At 40.7% G+C, this 25,183-nt stretch overlaps 3 protein-coding genes across 6 annotated transcripts in view; 1 reads left to right on the forward strand and 2 right to left on the reverse strand.

Moving 5' to 3' along the window:
- The window catches only part of LOC141435781 (protein mini spindles-like), a 164,313-nt gene that overhangs the window by 53,441 nt on the left and 85,689 nt on the right, over positions 1-25,183 (forward strand). The gene's annotated exons all lie outside the window — the stretch shown is intronic.
- On the reverse strand, positions 3,451-13,642 carry LOC141435832 (protein mini spindles-like). The gene is made up of 12 exons (XM_074098662.1): positions 13,573-13,642; positions 12,854-12,978; positions 12,163-12,407; positions 11,454-11,614; positions 11,013-11,251; positions 10,188-10,382; positions 9,378-9,558; positions 8,871-9,004; positions 5,473-5,605; positions 4,085-4,210; positions 3,969-4,009; positions 3,451-3,603 (listed from the first exon to the last, which is right to left on the reverse strand). The coding sequence occupies exons 1-12, from the start codon at positions 13,640-13,642 to the stop codon at positions 3,451-3,453; spliced, it is 1,803 nt and encodes a 600-aa protein (XP_073954763.1).
- LOC141435763 (paired box protein Pax-6-like) overlaps positions 8,118-25,183 on the reverse strand; it is a 200,550-nt gene continuing 183,484 nt past the window's right edge. For all 4 annotated transcript variants that reach the window (XM_074098571.1, XM_074098569.1, XM_074098570.1 and 1 more), the window contains exon 11: positions 8,118-8,177. The gene's annotated coding sequence lies outside the window, so the exon portion shown is untranslated. The remainder of the gene's footprint in view (positions 8,178-25,183) is intronic.

Raw genomic sequence — 25,183 nt, forward strand, 5'->3', positions numbered from 1 at the left:
TTAAAAATTGTTTCTCTATTCGATAACAGGCATTGTGTAAGTTTTAATTTATAAACATATACAAATAGTCAAATACCGTATTGTATACAACTATGATACAATTTTATTTTAACTCTTGTATATTTGGAACAGTTAAGCTACGGCGTCGTAAACATCTATTTCAAACGAACTGAGCGATCTTTCTACGTCGGTAAGTTGTAATAGGCGCGAGTACGGTCTTAATCTCTTAGGTTCATATCATAATGACATCTCTTTCAATTATATAATATTAAGCTTTAATGAAATGTCTTTTTCAATTAATTAATTTGCAGAAAAATGCTAGAGTACATTCTGTTTTCCATGTCAATACCTACTCTTTGGCTAATGTGAACAACTGACTGACATCAATGTCTGCCTGTGACCTGCGGGGTAAATACGAAATTCGAAAATCGAAGTTTCGTGTCGTTCCGTCCCTCTCAGTCTCGTATTAAATATATAAAGCGTCAGCGGGACGACAAGAATACGGAGTTCGAATTTTGCACTTCGTAATACGGGTCTTGCGTGACAGAGATACCATAGATAAACCTAGATACTTATGGAATTACTTTCAGGTAAAGGGATTCTCCCTTAATGAAAATACGAAGGTCAGTAAGGTCAAACATATTTTTGCCTATATATTCGTAACCTAAAGAATTTTTGGATCAGAATAGGACAAAATTGTTTAAGAACCTTATCCCTCGAAATGGTTTTCGGATCAGAGTACATTGGTAAAATATGAACAATGCTATTTTCCACTTAACTAAAATTCATCATCATCAGCCTATATACGTCCCACTGCGGGCACAGGCCTCCTCTCAGAACAAGAGCGCTTGGGCCGTAGTTCCCACGCGGGCCCAGTGCGGATTGGGAACTTCACACGCACCATTGAATTGCTTCACAGGTTTGTACAGGTTTCCTCACGATGTTTTCCTTCACCGCAAAGCTCGTGGTAAATTTCAAATGTAACTAAAATTTATTTGGGCCTTATTGAACTAAGGGCTTTTAAAGAATTAAAAGCTTTACTAATACTATAACACACACCGCAAACACACAGAGAGAGAAAATACTCTACACTACTTAACTCAGTACATCCATACACCCATGTCAGTTTGTGACGTTCCTAAAACTCGTACCAACAACGAAACTAAAGCGCTCGGGTGTTTTATGCGATAAACGCTGCGTTAAGCGCAATGCCTTTGATGCACATCTAATCTAACGAATCACAATCCACGCAATCTAATTACCAACATGCGTTTGCCGCCGCTGCGCTCACCGCGTAAGACAATGTTTGACAGTTAAATTATCTGATGCAAATTGATGTGCGTGTAACGCATTGCATTAACGCATAAAGCAACCGAGCGCTTATACCTAATTTGGTTAGCCATATTATAATATTACCTAATGCACTAAAACCAATTTGTTTAGCCATAATCATAATATCATTCCATTACTTTGGGAAAACGAACTGCTACCTGTAAAACAGATCAGGTAATCAGCCAATACGGCCGGGTTAGATATTCGCAAAAACATCAAATCCTGTCCATGATATCCGCATGGTTTGCTGCCAATAATTTGTTAGTAAATCCTAAGAAAACCAAATGTATTAAAATTCTCGTTGATAAATTTATATCAATACAAAAAAATACATTTGTCTAGCATTATTAATACTATACAGTAGTAGTATTACTAGTACTATACAAGTTTATCTTTTGTATGATATCTATCCAGCCAGTTTCCCTAAACACAGCGCCACTTTGCACTTCTGGCACATAGACATCACTAATGTGCGCTTGCCAGTAGCTACGCAACGTCTACAGCGCAGCCTTTGGTGTTTTATGGCTTTGCCTACGACATTGGCGGTGTGAGTCGGAAAATGGCTGGTTGGCGGTCGAGGCGTACATCGGTCGTATCCTTGTTGGGTCGGAACACAAAGACGGGCTGGCTAATCCTAATCAATAGGTCAGCCAACGAGTATCTAAAGTCACGGTGACTCTTCACGGTCAGCGAAGGATTTTTACAATAAATAATGTAACTATTTAAGATGCTGGTATTTAAAAAATGAACGAACACTTTCATGTACCACTTGCGGCCCCTTTTTCGTTCAATGGGAAATTGCTAAGTTTCATGTCCTTTAAATCTACTCCTCCCATGGTTTTGTTGTATGTATCAATCGCAACTGGTTTGATTAGCTCTTGCCCTGACCGCCGGCCAACAACTTGCTCGTTACTATGATAGGTGGATATCACCGTTACTAACTTGACATCCTTCCAAGCAATGACGGCGATATCTCCGCAGTGGCAAGCAACTTGCTGGCCTCTCTGCATCCTCTTCTCATCCAAATTCTTAATTGCAAGTGGTATCTGCTGCCGATTCTTATTAATCGTACCTAATACGTCCGTTTGCCGTTTCTTCAGATATCTGGTTAGGGCTAATTGATTATACCAATTGTCCATAACCACCAAATGTCCTACGTCGAGAAAGCCATCCATGAGCTCAAGAACAACCTTCGCACTTTTGTTATCGAACCCATGAAGGGCTCCTTCGACAAAGCTGGAGTCTTTTCCGGCATATATTATCGTCCGTATTAGATATCCTGTTGCAGCTTCGCATAAGTCGAACAATTTTAGTCCGTATCGTGCTGCTTTGCTGCGTATGATCTGTTCCCAACTCAACCTACCTTTCCACAGTAAAAGACTTTCGTCAAGTGAAAGTTCGCGCTGGGGGATGCAGATTTCCGCAAATTTTTTGTTCATATGGTTCAGGATTGGTGCGATTTTTGTAATTTTCTTTTGATACCCGCTCAACCCGGTCAAAACATCGTCGTTGTCCGAAAAGTGCAAAAATCGCATCAATAGCTGGAACCGGTTCTTTGACATCAATTTGCGGAAATCTGGCATCCCCAGCGTTCCAGTCGACCAATACTCACTTAACCGGCCCTATGGTTCAAAGACATATAAATCATAATACTGAAGAGCCTCCTAATCTCTTCTACAGTCGTATCTACCCACAAATCTAAATATTTAGGCAAAGCGCCCAGTTCCGACATTTTAGCAATTGTCTGCCAGGCATACAAGTTCGTTTGTTCCACAATCAATGAAATTATTGTTAAATCCCATATGGCGTTAAATATATCTAAAATGTTTTCCGTCGGTATACGCGGGCCCGGGTCCCGCGTGTACTGCTCTTCTTGGCCCGAAAACGTAGAGAAATCATCGGACCAAGAAAAGGAAGCGTCGAAATCACCGGCTGCATTATCCTCTCCTGTGGCTCCATCCACTCTACCCTCGACATTCTCTATAGTCTCCATTTCGCCGACAATCGTAGCGATGGTTGAGACGCAAGAAATGGCCTCCACCTCTCCTTCCTCCTCTAAAACCGCCACATCTCGTAATTCGCAGATAACATCCCGCATATCCACTGAATAAGGCTGATTCATTTCCTCCTGATCCGAAGAGCTCGAGTCTTCCAGCTCGCTCCCCGAATTGCTGAGGCGAGAGAGTCTGCTATTAGACGCCGAGGCTTTTTGGATGGCCCCGGTACTGGAGATCCAGCCGGTCTGGGGGTGGCCACCTCCGGAGTAAATGTCTGTGAAAATGGGTTGCCTGAATACCACACCGTCACCAAAATTTTTATGGCCTCATCACACACACATACACATCCATAGAAGAAAAAAGAAGCAAATATACCAAATATAATATATATATATATATATGTACATATATACCAAATATAAAATATATAAAAATATATAATATAGTAGAAACAATTAGTCATTCCAACTTTTTTACAAAATATACATTATGCATTGTAGCTAGCAGCAAACTGTGCAGGTATTACTTTAAAATATCGTTAGTGGTTAGGTTATGCACGTAACGTAAGTGTCGGATTTTATAAATCCCTCGTGGACATACAACGAAACACTCGTGCACATGCTGGTGGATGTAACATACCATACGTGTCCTGATCTTCTCTCGATTGCAGTAATCAACTCCTAAAAAAACAATCAGTTTCATCAGATAGCTCAGGATATGATACCCTAGTAGATTCATAAATTAAAATAACTAACCTTCAGTTGTTTCGTCCAAGGTGATACTTCCAACAACACTTGGTCCCCAGAGCTCAGAATTACAGTCCCGCCAGGAGTCCGGGCGACCGGCAGCGCCATAATTAATGTATTTTCCTGAGATGACATCTGTTACAACAAATGGTTTTCTATGACAAGGATCGAGCGATTGCTACTATATAGTAATAGATAATACTGCCTAGGGCTTAGTGTTGCATCAAAACTACTTTACTAAGTTCAAATTCGACTGTCATAGCATTGTCCGTTCGCGAGATCCCTTACTCCTTTCCTGGTTATCATCAGTTCCACAAGAATAATATCACATGAAAGTTCTAAAAATTACTTTGCAGCACAAATTTGCGTCTGTGGGACACTACAAGTTCGAGAAAAATAGAAACAGCCTGTACTCGACAAACGTCCAACCGCCATTTTGAAACTCACAAATACATAGAAACTTGAATTTGTAATAGTGTGGGTGATAAAACAGCCACTTTATATTTATAGTTGAAAAAGTAAATATTTTTGGTGTATTGTACGGAAACAAAAACAAATATAAGTTCTACATGAAGTTCGTAATAAGAAAAACTAAAATTTCTACCACAAAATTCTAAATATTACTCGTTGAAAATTTATTACGGAAAACGCGTGCTTTAGACCTAACTTTGAACCATTGATTGTATCATTTAGTACTAATCTATAAAGAATGAAAACTACAAAAAAACAATACTTACTGTTTTACTCACAAAAACCGAAGTTTTGAATAATTCTCAGACGTTCCACACACAACGCGTACTCGTAAACGGCATCCGCACTCGACTGGTCGTAACGACTTTTTTTCCAGTGATGAGACTGATGACGATGAGTTAAAGTTTGGTACCAGCCTTTAGGTTATTTCATTGGCAATCTAATAAAAGCGATTCCAATTGAATATAAACCGTGTAGCCACAGTAAAAAAGTTTTAAGTTGGGTAAAATTTCGGTCGCAAATGTGTGCCTTTGGGAAACTACGGTGCACGTAGTCGCGGGCTCAAACTTGTCCTCGTGGGAGATAACGGAACAAAAGGCGCTGAAGGTCGTGGGAGCTTCGTAAACGTGTTTTGGGCTCAAATTTGTGCCTTTGGGAGAGGACAGATTTCGCATACAAAAACTGTCACTTGATTGCGATCGCGAGCGTCAGAAGCGTTAGACGGCGGTTGAAGTATGATATTACCCTTGTGCAGCCATTTTTGGAGTAATGCGCTTTCATACAACAAGCACTTGTTTTTTTTTACGTATATTTATGATAGCAGAATAAGCCACCTTTCGTCTCATTACCATCTAATGACATTTGATGTAACTACTTGATCTATGCAAAATAAATATCTTAACCTATAAATAAACGTTTTATTTTACCTGCGGCAGGTCGCTTGACAGGCTTCGGCTGAGCGGATCCGGCGGCGGGTTTACTGTCGCCTTTACCGGCATTTGGCGCTACCTTCAGTTTGGTTTCCTTCTTGGGAGCCGCCACTTTCACTTTGATCTCAGCCTAAAAACAGAGATGCAGAAACCGATATAGCCTAAGATCCCGCTGTAAGATTCTGTAGTCTTGCCATGTTGACATTCCATATATCGACGGGTCTCTGACTCAACCTCATATATAAAATTTTGAAATTTGAATACCCTTTTTAGATAATATCTAACCCGTCGATATGTTCCAAAGGGGTCTAAGAGAAGAGAAGTCATAATGTTATGTTTGAGATAGCTCTTTTTTTTCTCTGAAACCATTTAATTTTCAGAATTGTTATAAAACAAACCTAACCTAACCTAACCTATAGAGTTGATGGATGACCATTTAAAAAAATATGAAAAATGTATGGTTTCAGCGGACTAGCAATAATTATGACAAACATTACATTATGACTTATAAAAGTATGGCAATCGAAAGGATCCCGTTTCAAAGAAATCATTGCAACATTGAATAAGGTTTTATCCTGGTCGCGATTCAGTTTTCTCGCCTGTATCCATCTGATATTTGATCGAATTGTGACTTGAATAAATGGTAGGGTTACACACAACGCCGCAGCAATAAACTTTCCTTTTTGTGACTTTTTTTAAATGCGCTCATTTGTTTAAAGTAAAGGAAGCTCCATGAAAATAGATGGGAATCCAAATAAGTGGAACAAAATAGGATGCCACCGCTCATTCGATGCTAAGATGTGCGGCAGACTGAGAAAAGGCATCCTACATTTCTTTCTAGTTATGTAGACACTTTGGGCCAACGCTCTGCAGAATGGGTCCCTAGCGATGGTATCATAATGGAGATGACCAAAGCTGAGATGGAGGGATGACCTATACAATTACTACGGTGGACACGAGCTTTTGATACGCGAGAGTGGACCAAGAAAGGAGAGGCAACAAAAAATCGGCCATAAAAAAAGAGACATCTCTTTTCTATGGCACTTCATTTACTTACCAAGAAATGAGTGCAAATGTTCAAAAAAGAAATAGTCGAAAATAATTATAACACAAGTATTTGCAGCAAGATATCGTCGGTTAGCAACCTTGTGTCGTAGTTAGAGCCCCTAAGTAAGACACACAAGTACAAGTCACATTTTGATTAAGTGCAGAATTTTACAGTGGGATCCTACTTTAATATGTATATTATACAAATGTTAGGTCAAGCCACAAAATTTAGGTTACTAGCGAGCAATGCTACCAACTAACCAATACACTACTGGCCAATTTATTCGACTATCAATGCTTTCCAGTTGTACCGCAGATCGTGACACCGCGTTAATCAGCTACTATTAACGTTGTCATAAAGTCTACTCAGAATTAGTGGACATTGCAAACAAACCTTTTAGCCGATATTCCTTAATTAATTATCATTATCACAGCTCTTCAAAGACTCCTGAATACATGTGATATGTCATCATTACACAATTAAATATTACCACATATTACTAAGTCTGGATAAGTGAAGAAAAACCATTTATCTACACCCATATAATAACCATATAAACCATAGATAATGACCAGCATTACGACATTGGATTCTATTATGAACACGGCTGTATCGTAATGGTCATTACATCATTACAGCACCGGGGTGCGCTGCGCCGCGCGCACGAGGAGGGCAGGTCGTCGGGCGCGCAGCTCGTGGGGCGGACATACCTAGTTCTCGTTAATGCAGGTCATTCTCAATGGTTATTGAACACATGATAGAGGATTTAATATATGGATGTAGATAAAAAATTGTATGCAACTGTACGGAATTAGGCCTTAAAACACTCATGTGACCCTATTATGAAACGAGGCGTAGTACCACACTCGTATTTTAAGGACCCTTATTACGATACAGTTGCATAAATAACAATAGTGTTGCTAAACTTCAAACTCAAATATGTCCAACTGTAAGAGTTTCAAGATTTTGGTATCAAAAGGAAAGGCAAATAAGGTAGATATTCCCCTAAGAAGGTAGAGTGGACATATCCGAGTTTAAATATGTGGTTCCGTGTTATACATTTAATTTAAAACACATTCAGTGGACTTTGATTCCAGAACTGTATTATGAAATCAATGATACGCGTTAACCTATAACGGAGAAATTTCCTTATTTAAGTAATAAATAATGTTTTAATTCCTCAGATCATAGACCATTACAACATGGCGTGCATTGACACTGTCCACAAATTCTATCTGATTAAACTTTTGACTTTATTAAGATTACAAGAGAAACTGAGAGAGATGCAATTAATATTGTACCTTATATACAAGGTAGAATTTTATTTTATTGTAGTTTCGGATATCCTCGGGAACGACGATTTGAATCTGCGCGCAACGAAAATTTTATGGTTCACCTTTACAAAGTCAAAAGCTAAGTTTAGGCCGGCAAGAAAAATTGTGCAACTTGCATTACACTGCGAGGCCGTTAAGCGAATGAGTTTGAAGCGGTCCATCGAGCCGCGCAGTGGAATCCAACTTACACGATTTTTCTTGCAGGTCTATACTAGCTTTAGTTAACTGACTGATGACTGTGATGATTGTTAGAGATGGGCATATCGTCACTACTTTGAAAAAATCTCTTATCTAAAATCAATATGTCAACAAAATTGAACCTTGACGTAATGTTCATAAGGTCCACTCAGAAAAATTATCTACTTTGAGATAAGAGTTTTTTTTAAAGTAGTGACGATATCTCGATGGGACGCCCTCCCGCGACCCATAGGACTCACGCCCGACTGTACAGTCACCAACATCAATATCTGACACAACAAAGCGAGCATAAATATCTGATACGACCCTATTTCTAGGGCCCGTAAGACGTGTCAGATATTTTGCACGTTCCGCTGTGGCAGATACAATACAATACAATGACTTTATTGTACACCAGAAATAGTAAGCGATACAGAAAACAGGAACACAGAGAAAATTACAAGGTAAGCAAAGGCGGGTATACTAACTAATGCAGGTGACTGTAAGACATCGCTAATATAAAATCCATCGGAAGTTTGGACCTTTCCTCGTATTGTGCATCCTATTTTTATTTATAAATATGCTTTCCTCGCCGCTTCGTCTATAATGATCAGATATATAAGTCTTTGAAAAAAATTACATTTCGCCGGGACTAAGAGCCTCCGCTAACTCCCGTGGGTGCACTGCTTGGCGCCCTCACCCAGTACTGCTCTGTTATATGACATGAAACAAGCACGCCGCGCCAAGCCAAGCCATGCAACCGCTCGAATTAGAGGAGGGCCTAAACATTTCTAATAATATCATCATGCCATAAAATGCTATCTTTTACACTTTACCTTCTCAGCGAACTCCTTGATTTTTTGCTCCTTGAGAGGCTCTAGCTTGCCGATGTGCGGTGCGATGTTCTTTTCACCGACCAGTTTCGTGGCAGTTCCTAGCGCTTCCGCCGCCGCGTCTCTGACTGACGGGTCTGGAAGGACCAACAAACTTTTTAGGAACAGCAGAACAGGGGCAACACAGTTTTGAACCGGTCATTCGCCCGTAACCTGGTCACAAGAAGTAGGTGAGGTGAAATGTTACTAGCAAGGTTTAAAGACAACAAGTTAAAGATTGTTTGCTGGCTGTATTTTTGTTAACTACACTTCCGACCTGCGGAGATGATCCTGGCCGGACTACCAGGATGTCACTGCGCGATTATTGTATTATCACTAGATATACATCAGAATGCCAAATTTAAACTCACTCGAAGTGGGTCATAGGTCAAAATTCAGTTGTAAGATTCGACCCGTACATACATAAAATATGTACGTAGCAAGTGAAATAAAAGCTTGTAAAGTACATACCGGCACTCTCCATCAGCTTAAGCAGCCCCCCTACATACGCCTTGATGAGTTTCTTGTTGAACGCGGCAGGCTGCGTGACGCACAGGGCACGCGCTAGGAACACGGCGCTCTCCGCCTTTATGGAAGGGTTCTTGTTGTCAAACGCCGCTAGCATATCCTCCATTATTGCTTCCAGGTTCGTCTGTGGACCATTTCATTACGTTAATACAATTAAAATAACACAATACTTGAGTACAGTCGCACCAATTGATTCCTGACCCACCATAGAACATTCTCACAGTAAGTGTCATAATAAATTCCCTTGTCAAGCAATGCCACTTATGATTTTTCTCTACGAAAACGGTCCACAATGTACATCTGTTTCCACTGGTATAAGAAACTTTAACCCTTTTTAGATTTGTCTTATATGGATACGGATATACAATAATAAATAAAAAAAAAAAATACAAAAAAAATTACACAATTATATGAGTAAGGTGTTTAAGCCTTAGTTTGTAGGTCTGTTGTTTTTTTTTGTAATTTTTATTGTATTTTTATTTATTCCTATTTGTATTTTACTTTTACACTTCCTTAAAAATCCAATATCCTTAACCGAAACCGAAACTATCGGATAATCCGTAATAATTTAACATCTGTAACCGTATCCGAAACCAGTATTATGTTTGACATATATCCGTATCCATATCCAGATCCGAAATGTCATCCATAACATCCCTGGTTAAAACCAGCACTGGTCTTCCGCCGGGCCACGGGCCGGGGGTATTTATGCCCTCGACTGTACAAGCGACTCCCGATAACTTATACCCTTACCGATGGATAAATAGCGTCAATAGCCTCTCTTAGTGCAGTGACCACGTTAGTTTTCTTCTCTTTGAACTTCTCTAATATAGCTTGCACGCAGGCGGTCGCGTACGGCTGGAACTTGTTACGGAGCCCGGACGCCACGGCCGCTAGCAGACGGCCGCCCAGCGCTACTAGCATCACGTTGGCGTCTTTTGAAATCACCTGAAATATTGTTAACAATTATTTATTTTAATGTTCTCACTGTATTTTATGTTAGTTTTTATCTGCTTAATTTACAAGTGTGTGAAATTCGAATTGGAGACGAAGTAATAGTGCACACAGCAGGAAACGCGGAAGTACTCGGGAAGCATGAACGCATTAGCGAACTGCGCACCCGCTTCCTTTTTGATTTGTACTCTATTGTATATATTTCGACGTAAATATTGCATGTTATCGAAAAATCTCATCCCTGCGCACCTCTTTGATTGAGCTTCAGTGGTTTAGGCTGTGGGTTGTGTCTGTCAGTCAGTCAAATCACTCTTCAATAGTTATAGATCATTGTCAGTTCCATTTCGTTCATCGGTGATACTGCATTATAACTAGCATTTTCCATAAGGTATAATTTTCACTGCACTAACAGTACTGACATTGTATTGTTCTGACAGTGAAAATTATACCTTATGGAAAATGCTAGTTATGCCGTAGCATCACCGCAGTATCACCGACGATTTGTCGTCTCCTCGTGATCTAACAATAACCCACCAGTGCGACCTGCCAACTGTTAATAGCCCTAAGTGCCCAGTTCAAAGCCTTACCAATTGCTGTAAATTGCGCCATGATATTTATTTATACCTTCTTCAAAGCCCGGACAAGATCAGCATAGTCCCCAGGTTCCAACCTCGGAGCTGTTTTCAAAAGGTTATCCAGTGCATCCAGAGCCTCCTTCCTCTCTTGCCATTTGGTAGCTTCCAGCTTCTCATAAAAGTCCTTGGGGAGCTTGGACAGGATCTCCACAGGGTCAAGCATGTCGAAGGGATCCATCTCGACGGAGTCGCCGCCGGCGGCGTCCACATCTTCGTCTTCTGCTGCACCTGGATTTGAAAATACGTTTATAGTTATTTTCTGCGTTATCCCGATTATTATAGATTATAGTAGACAACGTGGTCTACTCGTGACCATGGCCACTGCTATGTGGCTAAAACGTCAAGGTTATTATTACTCGTTGTTAGCGTTTCGCAAGATGGTTATGTACGAACCGCAAGGGTGTTAGTACTACCTACTGTTTTTAGTTACCATCGGGCGCATCAGCAGAGGGCGCATCCCGCACCCTGTGTTGTTGCGAACGCAGATACCGAGTCGGTTGAGCGCCGCCCGTAGTGAACGACTCTCTCAACTCCTGCTGTACCACGGCTTGGAGGGAAGCGATATGTGGCTCTATGGCCGCGCCTATCCATCTGTGGGTTTAAAAATTACTGGTACAGTCAACAGCATTAATATCTGCCACAGCGGAGCGTGCAAAAATATCTGACACGTCTATGTTGCTTAGCCAGTGCAGCAAGTACCTAAGTAACCAATTAATTTCAACATGAACTGTATAAATAGAGAGTAAACTTATTTTTAATAGCTTTAAAATAAATAAATAGTTAATTGAGCTCATAAAAAACTTAATAGCGATATCAGAGAGAGGATTTATATACACCAAAACTCCTTCTCGAGTTACATTAAATAGGTAACTATGTAAACAAGTGGACACATTAACCGGGTCACCCGCAAACGTGTTAGTGGCAGTCACACATCGACATCTACCTGACGGTACTAAAGCTGTTTGCTGGCCCACGGGCCTGGGTTTAGCCAGCCTTGTTTTAGAGGGACAATGCCAAAGAGTATATAATAATATAGATAGAATCATTGTATCAATAACAGCAGTGAAGAAGTACTGTATTCTATTCTACGGACTGACAAAGCACTGCTGTTACAGACGGCGTTATTCCTTCCTACTAACCTGTGCATCTCGACAACAAGGCTTTTCATCTCATCCCTCACTCCCTTGTCCCTGTCAGCCAGCAGCACCGGAATCTTCTTCACCATAGGTTTTATCGTGATCACTTTATTTCCAAACTGCTTCAAAGCTGTGTGCAGCGTCGTCACGCAAGCAGCCACCACTTTGGGATTCTTCTGTTCCATGCCCTTCATTAGTTCTTCTTGGACGATCTCATGTTTTTCGATTTCTACGTACATCAAGGTGACCTATGGATATGTTTATTTATTTTTATTTATTGATAAAGGGAAACAAACAGCAAAAAAATAATAAATATTTAATAGATACACAAAAGCCAAAATAGTTTACACTAAAAACCGTATCAATATGGTTTCCACTTATATAATACCGGTATTAAATATAAAAAAAACCAATTTTGGTAATTTTGATTTTGTTTCAAATCAGTAATAAAGTCACAATTCGCTTCTAAAAAGCAACACTTTTAATAACTTGTGTCTTGCAAAGGTAGTGCCTTTTGAGGTCACGCACAAGAACATGTCATGTAATGACAGCGGGATATTGACATTCACTCAGTCATTTCATCCATTCTCCTTTATGCAGCTGTGTGTGTAATCATTCACTTGAACTCTCGTGACACTACCTATAGTAGCGTGTCTAAATCGGCGGGGCCTGAGGTAAGAAACTAGTTTGATACCTGCAGAGCCAAGTCTTTGGTCTTTGTCTTGGGCGCGGCGAGGCGGTGACGATGCCGGCCATCACCTCGCCCGTGGTCTTTCCCGCATGCCCGCAGTTCTCTACGAATAAACGCTGCTTCCAAACCTGCAAGTGGTGGTAACACATTAATAGTGAAGCGTTACATGATTGCCAAGTTCAAATTCTAACCATAATTGTGTGTAACCTAATTGTGTTTGTATGTTTGTCCGTCCTTCACGTCGAAACGGAACGACGTGATTTTTGGCATAGAGATAGTTTAGGCCAGAGAGTAACATAGGCTACTTTTTATCCCGGAAAAATTTACAGCACAGCACAAGCGCGCGATAACCGAATTCCACGCGGGCGAACCCGCGGGCAAAAGCTAATACCTTTATACAATTCTTGTTATTTTGTGTCGGGGTCTCGGCAAGGCAACATAGATTTCGATGAAATTTGCTAAGAGTGTTTTGGGAGGCGAACAATCGTTTTAGCTCAGCCTCAGAACAGAGGTTAATAGTTCTACAAAAATAATAGAGAGAATATTTTGAAGGAGGAGAAGAAGCCCGAGATTGAAGTTTTTAACCAAATGAGAGTCAAAAGACTAAAATACCGACAAGAGTGCAATGAACTAGCTAACCTTTAAACTTAATCCTATTTTATCCTACTTTATCAGCTTATCCTATTCCACCTTCCCAGTCACCTTTGCCGGACGCTACCAACACGTGCCACATTCGATATCTCTAATAAGATTCCGCCATACGGTGAAGTTCACGTGCACTCGGGAAGCCATGTCATTCTTAAGCTGTTTGTTGATCTGCCATACTAATCTCGTACAGGCTTAGACGTTTGGATGTCTTCGCTGATAGTGTCGGGTAATCTAGCGCTCGGGTCTTTAGCTAGAATTTCGACGGGTGTTCAGACACATAGGTGTCGCTGATCATAAATCCTCTCGACTTCCCCAACAGCTCACCTTGGATGAAATAGATTTTTATTCCTTCGCACCGAACTGTATCTCCGATTCTAGGATGGCTTTGACTAGAGAGACGTTTTTCGTTGGAAAGACGTGCGTTGTAAGAGCCTCAGTTATGCTTAATAGCCTCTTAATGCTTTTGGTATTAAATCGGCGTACATCACACTTCAGAGACTTTGAGATCTGCCTGCCTATTGAACTGCCGATACCGACAAGCGTCACCAGAGGACTGTAGCAGCGTCTCACGCCTCACCTCCATGAGCTAAGGCCAGAGCGCGAGAGCCTATTGGTTATAGTTTGGCGGGTTTTGAAGAAGTTGGACCCGACCATACGGGACAGCTTCCACAAACCGTCGTTGTAATCGTCCACGTCGCCACACAGGCATTCGAAACGGCTTTTGTAAATATAGGTATAGTTAGATAGATACGCAATGTATAGTGTCGAGTGTGCGGGAAGGACGGTGATCGCTTTCCTGTTACTGGCTGTTTCCACGCCGACTGCTACTCAGAATACTGTAATTTCAGGTAAGATTTAAATACAATACTATAAGTATTCGGGTTTCTCTGCGGGATAGAATCAGAAATGACGATATCCGCAGTAGAACTAAGGTTACCGACATAGCCCGAAGAATTGCGAAACTGAAGTGGCAGTGGGCGGGGCACATTGCTCGCAGGACTGTTGGCAGATGGGGTCAGAAGGTTCTCAATGGCATCTGCGGACCGGGAGATGAGCTGTCGGTAGGCCTCCAACAAGATGGAGCGACGACCTGGTTAAGATCGCGGGATCGCGATGGATGTGGAAAGTACAAGTCCGCTCTGAGTGGAGAGCTTTGGGGGAGTCCTATGTCCAGCAGTGGACGTCTTTCGGCTGACATGATGATGATAATGACTTTAGGTATGCAAGCTATGGAGAGAGCTCGAGGTTTCACTACGGGATCAAATCAGAAATGAGGAGATACGTAGAAGAACGAGGATCACCGACATAGCAAGCGAATTAGCCAGTTGAAGTGGCAATGGGCAGGCCATAATAGCACGAGGAACAGATGGACGTTGGAACCGAAAAGTTCTCGAATGGTGACCGCGGATCGGCAAGTGCAGCGTAGGATGTCCACCAACGAGATGGACGGATGACCTGGTTAAAGCCGCGGGTTCACGGTGGATGCAGGCTGCTTCCAACCGAAGCAACTGAAGGTCTATGAGTCCAACAGTGGACGCCCTGCGGCTGATATAATGTGTGGTGATCTATAGGTACCTATACTGGGTGATCTGGATACATGAGCAGGACCAACCTTACACTTTAGTAAATGATAATAGATCATTCACAATTATATTTAAGTTAAACACCCATATTTTCAATTGCAGAGTGACCATTCAATTCAATTCATTTATACAATTGAAGTACATAATTATAATGGTTAGTAAGAACTTTTTTTAATCCAACTATTATACCTAGGTACATACGTACTATACTAGTCTTTTGGCTCAACTTTAACAAACACCTTCTACAGCAATACTATTTAATAGAATATAATGCCTAAACTAGGATACATAAGTAGCCTGTATGTAAGGCAAACAAATTGGTGCTTAAATACATAAAACACTATGCCATGTAACATGCACGCAAAAAAGGTAATCTCACTAAGGCCCTGTCCGCACTGCCAATTGATTCCCTGCGATATTTAAATATTCGCGCGAACTATATCCGCGCTTTACATAACATTTCTTTGCGATTTTTTTCCGCCAGTGCGACTCGTATAAGCTTCAATGTGTTACAGAATTGGCGAGAAAAAAACCGCGCGAAAAAAATTCGCAGTGCGGCCAGGGCCTTGAATCCGATATGGCAAGGTCTCCTGATGTAGTATTTATCATCTCAGACTTATGCACGTCCCACTGCTGGGCAAAGGTCTTTCCCCTGCATTTTTCATTTCCCTCCCCCCTACAGTCCCTCTTACACTTATACTATTTAATACAAGAGTGAGAGGGACGGTACAATCATCAGATTCTGTGCCTTCGCCTGCCGCAGTGCTAATTACCATCGTAAGGCATCCACTTAGTAGTAACCTGATCCCTCTGGGTGAATGCGATAAATGTGACCAGTCCAGTAACATTTGGGCTTTTTTGAGTATCCCACTAATAATTGTATAAATGCGAGACTGTTTGTTTGGAGGTAACCTTTTCACGTCTTAACCGCTGAACCGATTCAGATGAAATTCGGTATATGGTTTTAGTCCCAGGGAAGGACATAGGATAGTTTTTATCCCGGAAAATTGCATAGTTTCCGCGGCATAGCGATAAACGAATTCTAGGTGGACGGAGTCGGTTGCAACAGCTAGTGTAACAAACTTAAAAGTCAGTAACCAAATCCACTGATTTATTGCTCACGTTTGATTATAAAGATGATTGTAATTTTGTACAACATCAAACGGCGAAGCTATCGAAGTGACAAAAATTAAAACGATTTTTCCTCAAGTTTTCCCGGGGAAATAAAATGAAGGCGCTTCTAATCGTACGATGTGGCGCTATCAAATCATTTCTTCGGAAAACTCAGTCGTTAAGATATGGTTCCGAGAACTGCGATTGATATGATGCTGAGCGATTTATCTTATTTAAGTTTACCTTAAAAAAGTGATGTTAATTACCCAGCCTGTGGACTGACAACTTTACACACAATGTTGAATTGTTTCGTAGGTTTATGCATGTTTTCCATCTTCGTAAAGCTTGTGGCAAGTTTTGACTTGAACTTAGTCCCGGGTGTAGGATTAATCAAGTGTGAAAAACGCAAACGTTTTAAACGTCACTACAATATGTTTTATTCGCGTTTAAATGAGTAGCAGCAACATAAAAAAGTTTTGTCGAAGCTTTTTTGCGTAAGTTTGTCTATTTGATTGTATTTTCATTATTAACCTAACAACATACCTGCACCAAGTTTCAAATCGATATTATGAACCTTTGAAGAGTTCCCCACTGCTGCACGGGCGGGGACGATCTTGGCCTTCAGCCGGAAGAGTTTTACTACCGGGTTATTGTATAGTCACCGACGAAGCAAGCATACATATACATACAAGCATGGCCAATTTTGGCTCAATTGCGAACCAAAAATTGTCGAACAGTTTTCAAAGTTTAAAACCAAAACATACAAACAATTTGCAAGTTACATAGCTCATACAAATACAGACTGCTTTCGGAACCATACCTTAAGAGTCGTATTTCCGTCTCTGATAATCGTAAGAGGAAATCGTATATCTCCTTTAAATTGTTCTTAGACTTGAATTAAATATTTATGGCGTATTTATCGGGGAGCATCACCTAAATGCCTGTTCAAAAGGCACGGCCAAACGTCAATACAAAGAAGGCGTTATAAGTTGTTTTCAAGATAACGTTTCAAACTTTCGTGATTCTCACTCATAGTCAAAATACCATAACGTCTACTCTGCCCTTAGTGTAAGTTTTTGGTTACAAAATACGTCTCGATCGCGTTCGCGTTAAAATCTCAATTTGTATGGAAACACGAACATCCCAAACGTTCCGCTAGAGGCGCTGTTCGTGTTTCCATATGAATTGTGATTTTAACGCGAACGCAATCGAGACGTATTTTGTAACCGAAAACTTACACTAAGGGCACTCGTGACCACGGCAACTGTAACGTTGCCGAAACGTCGAGGTAAATATTACTCGTGTAAAAATAGCGTGATAGATAAGTCCCGTTATGGTATTTTGTTTTAAAAATCCTGCATAGCTATGCATAGAAAAATATGACAAGGTTTTTTTTATTTAGTTTAATACCTATTATTCTTATTGCGGAAATTTCAATGTCTGTATGCGTGTGTGTGTGCGTGCGTGTGTGTGTGCGCGCATGTGTGTGTGTGTGTATTTCACGTTTAAAAGACTGGACAATGAGGGTTTTCACGGAGGCGAAATATCGCTAGATGGCGTTAATATCGTGAGGTCTGTTTGACGTTTTTCGTTTACTTGCGATTGGCTCATTTAATTATTTAACCAATAACGAGTCAAACGGAACTCACGATAGTAACGCTATCCAGCGACATTTCGCCTCCGTGAAAACCCTCATTAAAACGCACCAATACATTCTGACAGCATTATCAAAGTTAGTTTCAATCAGCTAATATTTGCATTCGTATTTAGAGAGTAGCAAATATGCATCGTCATCATCATCAGCCGTAACACGTCCACAGTTGAAGAAAACGAAAAATCTGCCGAAAACTAGTGTAGTATTCTATAAAATACTGGTGAAAAATCACTAGCGTATGTATGTGAAAATACATTTATTCACAACAATACTATTAAGTACAAATAGATAGCACGAAGGAAAGTATGTGTCATTGCGGTTGTGAATCTAGAAGAAGCATAATGCTGAAGCGTTAATAAATACCCAAGCGCTGATTTTCAACCAGCATCGTTGGTGACCCTCGGATCGCTACAAAGCACAGACACAGTTCAATCTGTCACTTGTTTACGTATTACAAAATTAAATTTTCCGTAATACTCCTCTATTAATTAATAAATCTATGGTTGACAATGATAATTTAGTGGGTCACAAGTTTAGCCTGAAAGGGCATGGGCTATTGTGAAGTGACCTTTACTCGCCGGGTGTGGCTCTTATGTTCAAAATAAAACTGGGCTTTGCCAAGCTTCGCGTGACCACAGAACTTCTCATGCAAAATATAATCTTGTGATACTAAAACTTAGATGTTTTAGTATTACAAAAGTATGATCAGATAGATAATGTTATCGATACCTTGGGGCTCCAACGGTGTAAAGCACAAAACACAACTTTTCAGGACAAGCAAAAAACCGGAAAAAAATAATTTAAAAATTATAATTATGTTGTTTCTAATGTTATATAAAAGTCTTCTCTTGACGAAGAGCTAAGAATTTCTTGTAGTTTTTGTTAATATAATCTAATTGAATGCAAATTGTATGGTTACAGAGATACTGGCGCTATACGCCCCGATAAAAACACAAGGATTGAATCAAATGTTCTTCAAGACCTAGTAAACTTGGCTTATTTTGGTTCACAAGGGTGTAAAGCTATCATCATCACAAAAGTTTTGCTCCACCATTGAATTGCTTCGCAGGTTTGTGCAGGTTTCCTCGCGATGTTTTCTTTCACCGCAAAGCTCGTGGTAAATTTCAAATGTAATTCCGCACATGTATTTAGAAAAACTCAGAGGTGCGAGCCGGGGTTTGAACCCACGACCCTCTGTTTGAGAGGCGATAGGTCAAACCACTAGGCCACCACGGCTCACCACGGCTCACGGCTTGGGTACTTACTGTTAACGTAAATTAATTCTTATTATTAAAGGTTACACGGTTACAGGTTGGGAGTGTGCGTGTAGCACAGCTCACACTACGATATACAAAACGACGATAGTCTAGTCAGTGAACTGTAGATCTATATTGAAATGTAGTTGGCCAACTCTGCGGCTTTTTTGTTTTAAGGAACGAAACCTTTATAACTCCAAATTCGGATGCTAGAAACCTACAATTAGTTCTCAAACCTCTTTAATCCTATAGCTAAAATTAACACCAAGTTAAGTAGCTTAAACACCGCGCAATTTACCTTCCTCTGAAACCCCTAAGTCGCTCTCTTACAACTATTCTATCAACTGCCTAAATAAGCCGAGGAGCGGGCACTCGCTCTGTCTTCAAAACCACACCGAGCATTATTATCTAAGTACCTAATATCTCAGCTGTACCCTTATACAATTCATATATAACTCTTATGTGACCATAACAAAAGGGAGGACAGATAAAAGCATGTCCGGAATACAAAATGAACTGAATAAAGCATATTATTTGACTTTTGCCAACATCCCGCGGACACCAGCAAAGTTTTATTAATACTGTCAGTTTATACTTCTGTTTTATGAGTTAAAGTAATGGTTTGAGTAATTATGGTGTGGTGTTAAAATTGTGGTGAAACTACTAAAGTTTGAAACGAATTACAATAAGGCGAGGCATTAATATTTAAGTAACTACATATCGTCTATGCAACAAATGTACTCGTATATTCCTGTGGCTCCTCCGCCTTCACGCTCGACCACACACAAAGCCAACTATCATCATCACCGTCCTACGCTAACGCGTTTCGAACTCAACCAGAGTTCATTCTCAGAGCAACACGACCCCCGGCCCGACCCGGTGTTCACCCTGCGGAAGCACCATGCATGCCCTCTATGAGAATCTGATGTTTATAATATTTATTTATTTATTTCAAAGCACGAGTGACTCCATAGTGTTAAACTAACGAAACAAAACAAACTAAAAATTTGTCATTGAATGTACCCACTTTATCATTAACAAACTACCAACAAATATTTTACAAGCCTTAACATTCACCTAAAACTACCTTCCATTTTTGTTCATTTACGACTTTAGGTGTTAATATATTCATCATCATCGCCGCCTATATACGTCCCACTGCTGGGCACTGGCCTCCTCTCAGATGTGAGAGCTTGGGTAAATATATTGCCTATTGGAAATGATTTGAATGTGCACATTTCAAACCGTCAGGTACTTCAAAATACTCCGAAAGTTTGTCCATCGATCGCTCTATAGTAACGAGTGTTTTACTATTATCGATTTTGAATTTACGACATCTCATGTAAACATCTGTTCCCGTCCGGGTGTTTATATCTCGTCGTGCCGTTTTACGACCCCAAATTTTAGTTAGGCCAAAACAATGTCTGCATTATACGATCTTGTTACGGTTATCTTTGTTGATACTTGCTAAGTTTTTAAAGCCGGTATGATACTGTGTCTCTAGTACTTTAGGTTTACCCAAAAGTAAAAACGGAAGATCTATTACTAACTCTTCGCTGTCCGTCTGTCCGTCTGTCACCAGGCTGTATCTCATGAACCGTGATAGTTAGACAGTTGAAATTTTCACAGATTATGTATAACTGTAGCCTCTATAACAACAAATACGGAATAAAATAAATGAATATATTAAGGGGGGGCTCGCTCCCATTCCCATACAGCAAACGTGATTTTTTTGCCGTTTTTTGCTAATGTCTAATGAATGTTGTATAATAGATGGTACGGAACCCTTCGTGCGCGAGTCCAACTGGCACTTGGCCGGTTTTTATTGTATTTATGCCAAATTTGTATAAAAAAAAAACAAATAATAATAGCTAAATACGGGTACAAAGCACAGATTTCGTCAGATAAAGCAACAAATACCTTAGATCGCCATTATGAACGACAACTCGCCACTTGCATCCACCGGTTTCCCGGTTTCGTCTCCTGGTTCGTGGTCGCCACTCGAGGACTTTTCTCCCCCAATTATGTGTTCTTCGAGCGCTGTGGCCCGCCCATTGCCACTTCAATTTGCATATTTTTACAGCTATGTCGGTGACTTTATTTAGTTCTTCGACGAATTTCCGTATTCCGGATTCTATCGCGCAAAGAAACTCCAAGCATAGCTCTCTCCATAGCTCATTGCGTGATTCTGAGCCTTTCTAAAAGGCAAACAGTGGTTATCAATAGAAACCGCAATCTCTCCATTTGCATTTTTTTTCACAATATAAAACCCAATTTTATATATACCAGCACTTATCAAGTAACAGTTGATCTGATACGTACTTAATATAAAGTAAGAACATAAATAGCATGACGATTATGTCCAAAGCATCTTTGTGCGAGTTATGACAAAGTTTCAAGGTCGGTATAACGTTAGCGAGGCGTCTGGCATCTTCGCAAATGAGGCTAAGTTTATTAGATACTTTGTGGCAAAGGCCCACGGGACCGGAATGTGATATTTCTCTCTGTTGGATAGTAATGTTTTATTATATGCCATTGAGTTTTCCTTAATGGCGACTTTATTTAAGAAATTAATGATTGTGAATGAGTGGAAGGTAAATTAATTTTTTAAAAGTTATTTTTAATTTTGTATTTGCTTACCAAACTAGGTACAAGAGCCAAAGGATTGCAATAACTTCGAATTTCCCTTAAAAGTTAATTCTACTTATATTTTAAATCTGGAAGTTTGTATATGTGCATATGTGTGCGTGCTTCTCCATAAACAAAAACCTACTAGACATACCTGCGAAGAAAGTATTACACTGGGACATTTTATAGGCTTAGCTGTGATGACGGTAGAACAACACAAAAGTTGAAATGTATATATTATTATAGTCTAATGAATGACACTGAATGAGACGAGGGATTGTTTTGGGTGATGTTTGAATATTATTTAAAAATAGTAATTTTAAAACAACCCTGACAATTCAGAGTCGTCACCAACTTAACAACTTATATGCATTAAGTTATGAGCGCCTACTTTTATTTTTACAACCGCTAGTTAAAAACAGGTTTTACGACAGTTTTATTAAATCCATCGCCGAGTGCTGCAGCGAAACAAATTCTATTATGGATATGCCATGCAACGTTTGATAGAGACAAATTGGTCGGCCAAACGACATCGTATATTTTGCACCAAAATACATGTCATGACCACGTGTTCGGTGTTTGACATGCTTTTTGAGGTATTAAATTTTGGAGCTGATTCAATAATACCAGCCCACGTCCACTCACTGACTCGTAAAGGGCTCTTTATTTTAAAGCCGCTTTACCTGGTCGTGCGCCAGTATAATGAACAGCTTTTCAGTCGACTGTCAGAGGTCATTTGATCAATGAATCCGTTGTCTGACCTTTGCCCTGATTTTGGGCCGTCATTATCATCATATCAGCCGTAGGACGTCCACTGGTGGACAATACCACGTTTACCATCGCAGATGCTTTGGTTGGAAGCGGCTTGCATCCACCATGAACCCGCGGCTTTAACCAGGTCATCCGTCAATCTCGTTGGTGGACGTCCTACACAGCGCTTGCTCATCCAGGGTCTCCATTCGAGGACTTTTCGTCCTCAATGGCCATCTGTTCTCCGATACGGCTTGTCCACTTCTGATTCGATGGATATGGCTCCATAGCTTGCTGAGCAACTTTGAACTCATTTATAAAGCCTAAACTGAAGCATCACGTCTCGGATTTATATCAACAATGACAACTGAAAACACACACTGGTTGAAGTCTTTTGTCTTCTAATCTTTGGTACCACTCTGTAACCATCTCCGACCAACTACTATCAGTAATGTTCGTTGTGTGAAATTGCCCATCTCCACATTAACAGAATTCAAAAACTACGACGTGGTAGAAAAGTGTGATGACCAACATCAACAACGATATATGCTAGTGGCGTCGCAACAACTTGATTCCCAGGTTCCCAGGAAACCGGGTTAAAAACTTTTTACGTGACGTCGGTAATGACAAGTAGGGCATGGATACCGGTATTCGGTATTACCGAAAAACCGGGATACCGGACATTTTTTCCCCTTTTTTAATACCGGTATTAAATATCTACAAAACCGGTTTTTCGGTATTTTGACTTTGTGTTTAAAATAGTAATAATCGACTTTAATTTCAAACAAGCAAGCACTTTTAATAACTTGTGTCTTCAGACTTATGGCTTTTGAAGTTACTTACCTCCTAATCTACTTTCAAATTTAAAATTTACCGCGCACAAGTTTGCTTTGTTTATTTGTAGTGTAAGCTTTCTCGAAGTTGGACCTACCTAACTGGACCGTTTGTCCCAGGTATACATAGCCGTCTCAACCATGACTACAATATCGTCGACGAATCGAAGGCGAGTGAAGTACCCGCCATTCATGTTGATGCCTCGTCGTTTCCAGTCCAGAACCTTAAAAGCATTCTCCAATGCAGCGGTGAACAGTTTTGGAGAGATCACATCTCCTTGTCTGACTCCCCGCTGCAGAGGAATAGGCTTCGTGCTCTGGTCCTGTAGTCGGACGGACATAGTGGCGTTTTTGTACAGACACTTCAACACTTCGATATACCGGTAGTCAAGTTGGCACCGCTGGAGAGCCTGCAGCACAGCCCAAGTCTCGATCGAATCGAAGGCTTTCTCGTAGTCCACAAATGCAAGGCAAAGGGGGAGGTTATACCCTTCGGTCTTTTGTATAACCTGCCGCAACGCAACGTACATGTGGTCTACGATACTATAGCCTTTTCGGAAGCCGGCTTGTTAGGGAGGCTGGAAATCGTGAAACCCGCTTGCGAGACGATTTGTGATGACCCTGGAAAACAGCTTGTAAACATGGCTCAGAAGTAAGATGGGTCTATAATTCTTCAGCAATGTGTAATCACCTTTTTTGAAGATGAGCACCACCACTGTCTTCTGTTCCATGCTTTCGGTGTTCCACCTTGGTGGAGGACGGAACTAAACGGCGTCTGGCGGTCCTTAAGGACTGGATTACCACCCTCCTTCAGGAGTTCGGCTGTAATTTCATCGTCACTCGGGGCTTTGTCATTCTTAAGCTGTTTGAGGGCCATACTAATCTCGTACAGGCTGACGTCCGGGATGTCTTCGTGATAGTGTCGGGTTAATCTAGCGCTCGGGTCTTTAGCTAGATTTTCGACGGGTGTTCGGGTTGTCGTGTCGCTATCCATAAATCCTCTCGACTTCCCCCAACAGCTCAGGTTTGGATGAAATAATGCTGCCGTCGTCGGTCTTCAACTTCATTAACCGGCTTTGACTAACAGACAGATCCCTGGTAAACACCTTAGAGCCTCTGTTATGCTTAATAGCCTCTTCAATGCTTTTGGTATTAAATCGGCGTACATCACACTTCAGAGACTTTGAGATCTGCCTGCCTATTGAACTGCCGATACCGACAAGCGTCACCAGAGGACTGTAGCAGCGTCTCACGCCTCACCTCCATGAGCCTAAGGCCAGAGCGCGAGAGCCTATTGGTTATAGTTTGGCGGGTTTTGAAGAAGTTAGACCCGACCATACGGACAGCTTCCACAAACCCGTCGTTGTAATCGTCCACGTCGCCACACAGGCATTCGAAACGGTTTTGAAGTTTGAGCTGAAAGCTCTCGGGGTTTGGAGCTGAGCAGGTTCCGGGCGGAGCGTAGATTTCATCAGTAGAGACCTTTCAAGCTTGAACTGGATATTTAATGAGCCTCGTACAAGCAAAGATATTATGCGAAAATTTGGTTGGGAACTAATAATCGGCGAAACAATTTTCACCGAAAAATTAGAGAAACACATATTAGTATTAGTTAACAATTAACAACTTCAGTTTTTTATTTTAATACTTGCTCATTAAAAGGGAAGTTTATTAAATCTTGCTTTTCATTTATATTGGTTATATTTCAACAAAACAACAGACTTATACAGAAAGAAAGAAAAATAAGGGAAAATACGAAAAATACCGAAAATTTACCGAAATACCGGGATACCGGTTTTCAAAATTTGAATACCGAAATAATACCGGTATCGCCATCAAACCCAATACCGCATAGCCCTAGTGTACCA

Source organism: Choristoneura fumiferana, chromosome 15, assembly GCF_025370935.1.
Source record: "Choristoneura fumiferana chromosome 15, NRCan_CFum_1, whole genome shotgun sequence".
In the NCBI taxonomy this organism is placed as follows: Eukaryota; Metazoa; Arthropoda; class Insecta; order Lepidoptera; family Tortricidae; genus Choristoneura; species Choristoneura fumiferana.

What these genes read in the sequence shown, in the direction of transcription:
- LOC141435832 (XM_074098662.1), bottom strand. Translation starts at nt 13,642, where the DNA reads ATGGCTTCCCGAGTGCACGTGAACTTCACCGTATGGCGGAATCTTATT. An exon ending in AGATATCGAATGTGGCACGT is followed by an intron (nt 12,979 to 13,572) that starts GTTGGTAGCGTC and finishes CACCACTTGCAG; the next exon opens with GTTTGGAAGCAGCGTTTATT. An exon ending in CCAAAGACTTGGCTCTGCAG is followed by an intron (nt 12,408 to 12,853) that starts GTATCAAACTAG and finishes ACATATCCATAG; the next exon opens with GTCACCTTGATGTACGTAGA.